The following is a 12,497-nucleotide window of genomic DNA, read 5'->3' on the forward strand; positions in this document are numbered from 1 at the left end:
ATTATAATTGTCTAATTAATCAATCTTTTCTAAATGGAAATAGGTTTTATCGGTCAAATAAAGCATTTGTTGAAGACAATGCAACATTTAAAGTGGATCTCACACGGTCTAATGTAAAAGCAAACGATCAGATATCTTCCTATACTTTGTGAGAGTCAAAGCAATGGCCACATCAGATTGGGCCAACGTTGTTCTCTGTACAACAATTTGAATGAGTTTTACGTTTGAACTTCTTTTCTTAGATCAACTCCTTTTGTGTGTCGTATTATCAACTCAACTGTCAGAACAAATATAACCTCAACTGGAGTATATGGGAGAGAACATACAAGAAAACTAATTAAATCAACGTATATAAAGATGAAACATGACGATTTCTACATGGACTGTATTTGCACGTTGTAGTTGTGGTTAAAAAAAAATAACGAAAAACGGGTGCCTTTGGGAGTAAAGAATATCATGGATTTAGGGTTTTTCATACCTCTAGTGAGGCTTCAGCATCTCCAAATACATCAGCAAAGTCTGATGGACTTTTCCTCAGAGTCTGGTCAGCAGGCAGTGTGTTGTCATTGTAAGAGGACACGAAATTAAAGTCACTGGTTCTTGAACCTGTTGTCAGGTACGCGTCATAATTGTAAGTGCTGCGTAAAGTTCCTGTGCCGTCAACATCTGCGTAATTAGGAGGGAGATAAGCGCTGGGGATGGCAACTGCTCCATCAAACAACAGTCTGGGCTTTCTCCTGCGACAAAACCTCACACCCAGGATGATGATAATGAAGGTCAGGAAAAATGTCGACACTGACACCAGCGCGATGATCAGATAAGAGGTCAGTTTGGAGTTCTTCTCATCATAAGAAATATCCTTCAGTTCTGGTACCTCAGCCAAGTTATCAGAAATAAGTAAATACATGGAACAGGTGGCAGACAGAGAGGGCTGTCCGTTATCTTTCACTGACACAATAAGGTTCTGTTTCATGCTGTCAGACTCGGAAATGTCCCGCTGTGTCCTGATCTCTCCGCTGTGGACACCAATAGTGAAAAGTCCAGGATCAGTGGATTTCACTATATGATAGGACAGCCAGGCGTTCTGTCCGGAGTCTGCGTCCACCGCTATAACTTTGGACACCAGAGAGCCTCCGTGTGCAGCTTTGGGGACCAGCTCGGTCATGAACGAGTTGCCCTCCGGGGCGGGGTACAGTATCTGAGGAGAGTTGTCATTCACATCCGATATGAACACACTCACGGTCACGTTGCTGCTGAGCGGAGGAGAACCGTTGTCTCTGGCCATCACGTGCACTTTAAAACTCCTGAATTGTTCATAATCAAACGACCTCACAGCGTGGATCACCCCCGTGTCTCCGTTCACAGACAGATAGGAGGACACCGGGGCACCGTTCACCTCACCGGCTAACAGAGAATAAATCACTGTACCGTTTTGTCTCCAGTCGGGGTCTCGAGCGCTAACGGAACATAAAGTGGAGCCAGGTTTGTTATTTTCACTCACATATGCGCTGTACGACTGTTCCTCAAACACAGGTGGGTTGTCGTTGATGTCTGCTACAGATAACTGAACAGTTTTAGAGGAGGACAGAGGTGGAGAGCCCTCGTCAGTGGCAGTGATTGTAATGTTGTAATCAGACACTACTTCACGGTCCAGTTGTCCTGTGGTCACCAGAGAATAATAGTTTTTAATAGAAGGAACCAACTTAAAAGGGACGTTTTGCTGAATGGAGCAGCGGACCTGTCTGTTATTCTCAGAGTCTCTATCCTGCACGTTAATGATGCCCACCTCCGTACCAGGTGACACGTTCTCAGGTATGGGGTTAGACAGTGATTTCAGATAAAGAACTGGAGCATTATCATTTATATCAGTAATTTCAATTATTACCGTTGCATATGACGCCAACCCCTGTCCATCTTTTGCGCTAATCTGCATTTCATATGACGACTCTTTTTCAAAATCAATAGATCCCGATACGCTAACTTCGCCTGTTTTAGAGTTCAGAGAGAAAACTTGGTTTTCATTTGAAACATGGTCAAATCCATAACTAACCTCACCATTGACTCCCTCATCTGCATCAGTTGCACTCACTGTGATCACCAATGTATCCAGAGGTGAGTTTTCGGGCAGACTGGCTTTATAAACGGCCTGGCTAAACACTGGTACATTATCATTAGCATCCTGCACAGTGACATGTATGACTACAGTACCTGATCTCTGAGGAGAGCCACCATCAAATGCGGTAAGCAATAACATGATGTCCTTCTTTTCCTCCCTGTCTAATTCTTTGTCTAAGACTAATTCACTATATTTTCGTCCACCGCCTTTTGTCTTTACATTTAATTTGAAATGATCATTCTGCTGAAGCGAGTAGCCCTGAACAGCATTTTCTCCGATGTCTCCGTCGTGTGCCTCATCTAAGAGAAAATGCGCACCTTTGACTGCTGATTCCTGAATTTCAAAATTAAGGGACTCCTCTTTAAATTTGGGTGAATTGTCATTAATATCTTGAACTCGAATACTAATACGGTGAAGTTCTAAAGGATTTTCAAGTACGAGTTCCTGTTTTACGACACACGAAGCCTTTTTCGCACAAAGCCCCTCTCTGTCAATCCTTTCTTGTACGATCAAATCTCCGGTGTTGAGATTCACACCGCAGTACTTCATGCTATTATCTTCAGTATCGATGCGAGCCTTGCGAGCAGACAGTTGGCCCAAATCCAGGCCCAGATCCTTAGCGATATTTCCAATTACAGATCCACGTTTCATCTCTTCGGGGATAGAGTAGCTCACGTCTCCATAGACGAGGTTGAGGACAAGAAAAATAAAAGCTAGGCCGTGAAGCAGCGCAATTCTGCTGCGTCCCATTGTTACTATGGGAGGGTACAAATACCACAAAGTAGGTCAAAAATATATCAACGATGCAGTCGTATCTCCCTCAAACAAACAAAAACGATCACACTGCAGTCCTGCACTCAGTGGATTTCGTCAAAAGCGAAACAACAGCAGAGTCAAGCTTTGAATTCGTTGAGACAGAAGGGTGGGGAATGACTGGGCACTATCGTTTGCTGGTACATACTGACACCATGAGTGTAAGTTTAGGTATAACAAGACGATGTAGTTTTTTGTGCTTTTCACATTTAAAAGATGGACCACAACAATGACGCTTGCATATTAGAAAAGAAAATAACAAAGTAATAAGGACTGGATAGAATGACTTTCGAGACAGGGTAAAAAACTATTGGATACTTCCGATGGGGGGAAAAAAGGAACATAAACATCAAATTGCTGTAACTATTTCTGGGGAAGAGCCTGCATTTTCCATTAGAACATGCACAGAAATGTCTGAAGACAAAATGGGGGCAAGCTTTCATTGGGTATTTGTTTTGTTACTGTTTCATTTGATGTCAGCACTGTGTAAACCAATATCCAAATAATAATGTCTATCGATAACTTAATGGTGGTCTTTTTTTTCTTTTTCTCCCATTTCCTCACATTCCCATTTTACTGGTTTGAGTTGGGAACAAGAAACACAGGACACTTTAAAGTCTTTATATGTGTCCTAGTGCTCATATTTTGAGGAAACACTGTTCACTTTGTGATTTTATAAAATGAAAGCAAGTGAAAATGCAGTGCTGTCTTAACCAACGAACCTGCTAGGCCATCGTCCGCCTGTTATACATTATAAACTGAACTGTCGTGTTTTTGAAACAAACTGTAAACCGTTTAGTGTTTTCAGTTATCGCACTGCATTAAAAAAAAAAACAAAAAAAAAACCAACAACAACAACAACAACAACAACAACAACAACAACAATAAACAGCTCAATCTTGAATGCTGTAAGAATATTGAGTATACTGCCGGGTAAAATCTACACATCATCCATAGGTTCTGTGAATGAATGAAACTCCAAATATAAGCTGCACAAAATATTTTCAACACTTAAACATCATAAAAAGATTATTAAATGTTTTAGATGCGGGTCCAAACATTGCATACGCTATTGTCCAAATATATGTAATATTTAACTGTCATATTTGGCAAACCTTAAAAACGAGTTGACTGTGTTCAACAGTTACTGCAAAGAAAAATGAAAAACGACAATGTCACTAGATTACAGCAAGGGCCGATTCACAAGAAAACATCAGAGCAGGACGAATATAACTATTTAAGCAAAACTGTATAATAGTCGTTGCCAATATTCCACAAAACGGGAAAACGCCAACAGCATAAAACACAGGGAAAGCTATGACAAATACATAAGAAGAGCCAGTGGAGTTCAGCACCAAGGACAGAGACAAATGCAGTATAAACCCAAAAGCTTTCACTTTTTGGGACAGACAAGGGAGCAACCAGGGACGCAGATGGACACAAATAAACTTTTGAATAAGTTTAAAAAACCACGTGAAAAATTCAGAAGAATTGCAAGACAATACAGACTTCAAGAGTATGTGCGCATACTGTAACGGCGTTTGTATCTGCTCTTTGGTGGTGGCGGATATGGGTTTACTGTTTGTAAATGTTGTTTTAAGATATGATTGACTTCAGTGTGAGTATTTAAGACAGGAAGAGGGAAACGAACATAAAGCTGTGATATTTAAACGAAAAATAATAAAGTGATATAAGGTCACCGAGAACTGCATCGAGAAAAAGCGAAAGCTTTAAACTTCTGAGGAGCCAGCAAGGTGTCTTTAAAACTACTGGGCCAATTAAAAGTGTATGTGACCAGAATCACTGCAGATAATAGTGACTCAACTAAAAATACTCAAAACACATGACTTTCTTCAGGACGTTCGATGCCAGCGGAGTGATATAAAATATCCCCTACCTCAGGAGAGCCATCACTATCCCCAAATGCATCAGCAAAGTCTGATGGACTTTTCCTCAGAGTCTGGTCAGCAGGCAGTGTGTTGTCATTGTAAGAGGACACAAACTTAAAGTCACTGGTTCTTGAACCTGTTGTCAGGTACGCGTCATAATTGTAAGTGCTGCGTAAAGTTCCTGTGCCGTCAACATCTGCGTAATTAGGAGGGAGATAAGCGCTGGGGATGGCAACTGCTCCATCAAACAACAGTCTGGGCTTTCTCCTGCGACAAAACCTCACACCCAGGATGATGATAATGAAGGTCAGGAAAAACGTCGACACTGACACCAGCGCGATGATCAGATAAGAGGTCAGTTTGGAGTTCTTCTCATCATAAGAAATATCCTTCAGTTCTGGCACCTCAGCCAAGTTATCAGAAATAAGTAAATACATGGAACAGGTGGCAGACAGAGAGGGCTGTCCGTTATCTTTCACTGACACAATAAGGTTCTGTTTCATGCTGTCAGACTCGGAAATGTCCCGTTGTGTCCTGATCTCTCCGCTGTGGACACCAATAGTGAAAAGTCCCGGATCAGTGGATTTCACTATATGATAGGACAGCCAGGCGTTCTGTCCGGAGTCCGCGTCCACCGCTATCACTTTGGACACCAGAGAGCCTCCGTGTGCAGCTTTGGGGACCAGCTCGGTCATGAACGAGTTGCCCTCCGGGGCGGGGTACAGTATCTGAGGAGAGTTGTCATTCACATCCGATATGAACACACTCACGGTCACGTTGCTGCTGAGCGGAGGAGAACCGTTGTCTCTGGCCATCACGTGCACTTTAAAACTCCTGAACTGTTCATAATCAAACGACCTCACAGCGTGGATCACCCCCGTGTCTCCGTTCACAGACAGATAGGAGGACACCGGCGCACCGTTCACCTCACCGGCTAACAGAGAATAAATCACTGTACCGTTTTGTCTCCAGTCGGGGTCTCGAGCACTAACGGAACATAAAGTGGAGCCAGGTTTGTTATTTTCACTCACATATGCGCTGTACGACTGTTCCTCAAACACAGGTGGGTTGTCGTTGATGTCTGCTACAGATAACTGAACAGTTTTAGAGGAGGACAGAGGTGGAGAGCCCTCGTCAGTGGCAGTGATTGTAATGTTGTAATCAGACACTACTTCACGGTCCAGTTGTCCTGTGGTCACCAGAGAATAATAGTTTTTAATAGAAGGAACCAACTTAAAAGGGACGTTTTGCTGAATGGAGCAGCGGACCTGTCTGTTATTCTCAGAGTCTCTGTCTTGCACATTAATGATGCCCACCTCTGTACCAGGTGACACGTTCTCAGGTATGGGATTGTTGACAGATTTAAGATAAATCAACGGGGCGTTGTCATTCACATCAGTGATTTCAATAATAACTTTGGCTTCTGAAGAGAGGCCATAACCATCTTTGGCCTCAACAAATACTTCATATTTTGACCCCTCTTCATAATCGATGTCACCTGTCACACTGATTTCTCCAGTTTGCTCATCCAGTGAAAAAAGCTTCTGTGATTTATCAGACAGTCGGCTAAATTCATATGTAAGTTCTCCGTTTACACCTTCATCTGCATCTGATGCTCTTACAGTTATAACTGGAGTTTTCATGGGTGAGTTTTCAGGTAACTTGGCTGTATATACGGCCTCAGTGAAAACTGGGGCGTTATCATTAGCATCAAGTACAATGACGTGTATGACTACAGTCCCGGATCTCGGAGGAGAACCACCATCTACAGCTGTGAGCGATAATTTCATTTCCTGCTGCTCTTCTCGGTCTAACTCTTTCTCTAAAACCAACTCGCCGTATTTTCTGCCAGCACTTGTCGTCTGAATACTGAAAACAAAGTGAGGGTTTTCTTGCAAAATGTAGCTTTCAACTGAGTTCTTGCCTATATCTGCATCTTGTGCTGCATTAATGCGATACCTGGCTCCTTTGTCAGCTGACTCCCTAATTTCCAGCTTGACAGTGTCTTTCGGGAAAATTGGTGCATTGTCGTTTATGTCCTGCACCTGCAGAGACAGCCGGTGTAACTCCAATGGATTCTCTAACAGCAAGTCGAATTTCAGAACACACGAAGGCTTTTCTCCACAGTGCTCCTCTCTGTCTATTCTTTCCGCAACGATTAAATCTCCGCTTCGAAGGTTAATCCCGCAATATTGTCTGTCGTTTCCCTCCATGTCAACACGAGCTTTGCGAGCAGACAGTCGGCCGACATCCAGTCCGAGATCCTTGGCGATATTTCCAATAACAGATCCGCGCTTGAGCTCCTCCTGTACAGAATAGCTCAGGTCTCCGTGTGCGTAATGCACAGCAACAAAGAAAAGGACAAAGCCATAGCTCTGAATTACGCTCCGGCTACTCATCATCCTCAGACAGTATAACGAAAATAAAAACACGCTATTTTCAAGCATTAAATCCACGTTATTCAATCGAAGTTCCTCCAAGCATTTGCCGTCAGTGTTGAAGGAAACAGAGAATACAAGGGTGGTCGAACAAATAATGGGTGGTGTGCAAAGCAGGCTGAACACTTGCCTTTTTAGCTGGTCTATAGTGACACCGTGAGTACAAATGAAATGTAGCAGCGTTACAAAGTGATATGAATTTTCTCAACACAAAATCAGGTCGTTTGGCCTCAATGATTGAATTGACACGCATTCTAATAACTTACTAAGAAGCGAAATGACGCGCCATGGTGTTTTATCTTGTCTTTAAGTCAAGTGAAGATGCGTCATCAGTGTCTAATGAGCCTTTATAAACAATATATCTTCTCCTGAAGTAATTCATGTCAAGCAGTTCACAGCAATCGTCCCATGTTGGACCACAAATCATGTCCTCAAATACTGCATGGTAAACATCCCAAGCTCGCTAAGATTCGCCTCTCTCTCTCACCCTGATTCTCTCTCTCTTTCTCTGTCTTTCTCTCAGTTCAGTTTTCAATTCAATTTGCTTTATTGCCATGAATGTTTGTAAAACAATATTGCCAAAGTCTCAGCTACAATTAAATGATGATATAGATAAATACAAGAAAAAAAAATCAATAATGATATTCAAATCAATAGCAATCCATTGCATAAAAAATAGATGCATAAATAAAAAGAGCAAGAACATTTTGTTTTGTGTGTGTGTGTGTGTGTGTGTGTGTGTGTGTGTGTGTGTGTGGTATGTCTACTGTATATAGACGTAACAAAAAAAAAAAAAAAACACCAAAAAAAAATAAAACAAAAACTAAGACGTGCAGGCGTGCAGTTGTGCCGTGGGCTGTGACATGCACCAACATACTTTGCTGTTTCTATGACACAGACACTGCTTTCGCCCAGTAGATACTGTATTTTTGTCTGGTCAGTGAGAGCTTCAAAATCTTGGCATTTACATTTAATTTGTGTGATGAACTTTACTCTAATATTATCATATGTTCTACAGTGTAGCAGGAAATGTTTCTCTGTCTCCATCACTCTTTGTGGACAGAGCTGACACAACCTGTCTTCACTAGGCAGCCAGGTCTGCCTGTGTCTCCCACTCTCTATAGCTAAGCTGTGACCACTGAGTCTGTACATCGTCAATGTCTTTCTCAGTTTCTGATCAATCACGCTGCTCAGATAGTCGGCCATCGTGTATTGTCTGTTTAGAGCCAAATAGCACTGAAGTTTGCTTTGAGTATTTGTGATGGATGTCCAATAGTTAAAGTAATGTTCTTTTTCTTCAGCTCTAATTTGGTTGGGCCAGATTGTGTGAGGGCTGTCCTGAGGCCTTGTGCTGTTGTGAGCCTCAGCACCAGCTGGCTGAGGAGACACTTCTCTATGTTGTCTTCTTGGCAATGAAGAGCTCTGTAGTAGTAGGAGTTGGGATCGCTTGCTTTTAGGTGTTTGTAGAATTTGATGGCTCTTTTTTTTTTATCTTAATTAAAAGGGGAAAATGCCCTAGTTCAGCCCTGCAGCCATTGCTGGGCGTGTTCCTGTGGACTTTGAGGATGCTCTTACAGAACTCAGTGTGTTGGGTTTAAATTAGTTGTTTGTCCCATTTTTCAAAGTCCTGATTTACAAGAGGACCCCATTCTTCACTACCATACAGTATTATTGATTCGATTATGGATGGGAATATTTTGAGCAGGATTCTGATGGGTATATTAATGTTTTAAGACTATTTTATAGCATAGAAGGCCCTTTTTTACCCTTGTCTCTGAGATCATTCGGGGCCAGATTGAAATGTCCTATAGAGTTAATGTTTAGTCTCAAATATATGTAGTTGTGTATGTGTTCGATGTCGGTTGAGCCCAGCAAAAACATATTTGGGTTTCCCTAACATCTGGGTCGTTTCTGGAAGACCATAACCCTAGCCTTCTCCAGATTAACTGTCAGGGCCCAGGATTGACAGAAGTTTTGCAGATGATCAAGTTGCTGTTGTAAGGCCTCTTTAGATGGAGCCAGCAATATGAGATCATCTGCAAAAAGTAGCCATTTAATCTCTGAGTCAGAAAGGGTGAGGCCGGGAATATCTGATTGTTCTAGTGATTTTAGCAACGGAGAGGTTCAGCACCAAGGACAGCGCCGACGGGGTCTGCTCAGCACCAAGGACAGAGACACAAAAACAGACTGAAGCTCAACCAGTCGTGTTGGCTCATGAAGATATGCAAAAACTTAGAAGTTGTGTTAAAAGATGGGGCCGTTTGGAATAAGTATATCAAAAGAAATAAACAGCCTTGAACAACCACAAATTATAAAAATCTGCATGCATCGATACAATTAGAAACAAGCGTAACTTGTCACTGCAAATATAACTTCACAGTGCATTAAAGTTTGTAGTGACATGTACAGCAAAATGAATTGTCAAGGGGTTAGTTCAACTCATGCCGTAAATTCTCTGGGATATTCGTTTCAGAAAAGAAAAACGAGAAAGGCGCCTCGAAAACATCGCATGTTTGCTGGATGATAAAGCTGTCAAAAAATCAAACGAAATGTAAAACCCGTTCCTACCTCGGGAGAACCATCACTATCTCCAAACACATCAGCAAAGTCTGATGGACTTTTCCTCAGAGTCTGGTCAGCAGGTAGTGTGTTGTCATTGTAAGATGACACGAACTTAAAGTCACTGGTTCTTGAACCTGTTGTCAGGTACGCGTCATAATTGTAAGTGCTGCGTAAAGTTCCTGTGCCGTCAACATCTGTGTAATTAGGAGGGAGATAAGCGCTGGGGATGGCAACTGCTCCATCAAACAACAGTCTGGGCTTTCTCCTGCGACAAAACCTCACACCCAGGATGATGATAATGAAGGTCAGGAAAAACGTCGACACTGACACCAGCGCGATGATCAGATAAGAGGTCAGTTTGGAGTTCTTCTCATCATAAGAAATATCCTTCAGTTCTGGTACCTCAGCCAAGTTATCAGAAATAAGTAAATACATGGAACAGGTGGCAGACAGAGAGGGCTGTCCGTTATCTTTCACTGACACAATAAGGTTCTGTTTCATGCTGTCAGACTCGGAAATGTCCCGCTGTGTCCTGATCTCTCCGCTGTGGACACCAATAGTGAAAAGTCCCGGATCAGTGGATTTCACTATATGATAGGACAGCCAGGCGTTCTGTCCGGAGTCCGCGTCCACCGCTATCACTTTGGACACCAGAGAGCCTCCGTGTGCAGCTTTGGGGACCAGTTCGGTCATGAACGAGTTGCCCTCCGGGGCGGGGTACAGTATCTGAGGAGAGTTGTCATTCACATCCGATATGAACACACTCACGGTCACGTTGCTGCTGAGCGGAGGAGAACCGTTGTCTCGGGCCATCACGTGCACTTTAAAACTCCTGAACTGTTCATAATCAAACGACCTCACAGCGTGGATCACCCCCGTGTCTCCGTTCACAGACAGATAGGAGGACACCGGCGCACCGTTCACCTCACCGGCTAACAGAGAATAAATCACTGTACCGTTTTGTCTCCAGTCGGGGTCTCGAGCACTAACTGAACATAAGGTGGAGCCAGGTTTGTTATTTTCACTCACATATGCGCTGTACGACTGTTCCTCAAACACAGGTGGGTTGTCGTTGATGTCTGCTACAGATAACTGAACAGTTTTAGAGGAGGACAGAGGTGGAGAGCCCTCGTCAGTGGCAGTGATTGTAATGTTGTAATCAGACACTACTTCGCGGTCCAGTTGTCCTGTGCTCACCAGAGAATAATAGTTTTTAATAGAAGGAACCAACTTAAAAGGGACGTTTTGTTGAATGGAGCAGCGGACCTGTTGATTATTACCAGAATCTGCATCCTGCACGTTAATGATGCCCACCTCTGTACCAGGTGACACATTCTCAGGTACTGGATTTGCCAGAGATTTCACATAGATTACTGGCACGTTGTCATTTACGTCTGCAACATCAACAGTTACCTTTGTGTATGACGACAATCCTAATCCATCTTTTGCTTTAATGCGCAAATCATATGTTGTAACGGTTTCAAAGTCAATCGCACCATTCACTTTTATTTTGCCGTTTTTACGGTCAATACTGAAAAGCTTCCTCACATCATCAGTAACATGACTAAAGTCATAGGTGACATCACCATTGACTCCTTCATCTGCGTCAGTAGCGCTCACAGTGACCACTACAGTATCTACAGGAGAGTTTTCAGGCAGACTGGCTTTATAAACGGCCTGGCTAAACACTGGGGCGTTATCATTAGCATCCAGCACAGTGACGTGTATGACTACAGTACCTGATCTCTGAGGAGAGCCACCATCTAAAGCTGTGAGAAGCAAATTAATCTGTTTTTGTTTCTCTCGATCAAGCTCCTTTTCAAGAACAAGCTCAACTGACTCCCCTCCGTCAGCCAAAATGAAATGATCGTTCTTTTTAAGGCTGTAATGCTGAACTGAATTCTGTCCTACATCCGCATCGTGCGCCTCCTCGATCACAAAACGAGCTCCCCTGTCTGCCGACTCTCGAATTTCTATACTGATTGATTTTTCATTAAATTCTGGCGAGTTATCATTAATATCTTGAATGTGCAGACTGAACGAATGTAGTTCTAGCGGATTCTCCAGCACAAGATCGCGTTTTAGTACACAGGACAGCTTTTCTCCACAAAGCTCCTCCCTGTCGATCCTGTCGGCAACAATTAAATCTCCAGTGCTGAGACTGATGTCACAATAACGTTTGCGATTCCCTGCGGCATCAACACGAGCATTCCTTGCAGACAGTTTACTCCGGTCCAGATTAAGGTCCTTCCCTATATTCCCAATAACGGATCCGCGCTTCATTTCCTCTTGAAAGGAATAGCTCGCGTCCCCATACGCGGCTTGCCACATGAGAAGAAAGAAAATGAAGCAGCTCAGTCTGAGCCCCATCCTGGCAATCAGGGTTTTTTAAATAGAAAACGCCCCACGTTTTGATTGAAAATTCAATAAGAATGATAGAGATAAGTCATGAGAAGAAAATCCACAGATCTCCGCAATTGCTCTGTTTGCATCACAGAACCAACAGCAACTGAAAAACTGCCCTTTTATTGGTCTATACACCAGAGGGTGGAGTGAAAACGCTTCACGTAGACTGGTGAATAGCGACACCCAGAGTGGAATAAAGAAATGGCATAGGATGCATATACAACTTCCATTATTATTAGTAGTAGTAGAAGTAGTAGTAGTAGTAGTAGTAGT

General features: G+C 42.8%; 2 protein-coding genes and 1 pseudogene across 2 annotated transcripts; all 3 read right to left on the minus strand.

The window, feature by feature from the left end:
- Nucleotides 1-472: 472 nt before the first annotated feature.
- Nucleotides 473-2,866, minus strand: LOC121940836 (protocadherin gamma-A12 pseudogene; annotated as a pseudogene).
- A 1,897-nt stretch (nucleotides 2,867-4,763) lies between these two features.
- LOC121940328 (protocadherin beta-15-like) lies at nucleotides 4,764-7,217 on the minus strand. Its single transcript, XM_042483119.2, has one exon. The coding sequence runs from the start codon at nucleotides 7,215-7,217 to the stop codon at nucleotides 4,764-4,766; it is 2,454 nt and encodes an 817-aa protein (XP_042339053.2).
- A 2,104-nt stretch (nucleotides 7,218-9,321) lies between these two features.
- Nucleotides 9,322-12,303, minus strand: LOC148188920 (protocadherin beta-16-like). The gene is made up of 2 exons (XM_088081434.1): nucleotides 9,825-12,303; nucleotides 9,322-9,408 (listed from the first exon to the last, which is right to left on the minus strand). Exons 1-2 carry the CDS (start codon nucleotides 12,186-12,188, stop codon nucleotides 9,322-9,324), a joined length of 2,451 nt encoding a protein of 816 aa, XP_087937560.1. The 5' UTR covers nucleotides 12,189-12,303.
- Between the last annotated feature and the right edge of the window lie 194 nt (nucleotides 12,304-12,497).

The sequence above is a fragment of the Plectropomus leopardus genome, chromosome 8, assembly GCF_026936395.1.
Source record: "Plectropomus leopardus strain MGB_pleo_1.0 chromosome 8, ASM2693639v1, whole genome shotgun sequence".
In the NCBI taxonomy this organism is placed as follows: Eukaryota; Metazoa; Chordata; class Actinopteri; order Perciformes; family Serranidae; genus Plectropomus; species Plectropomus leopardus.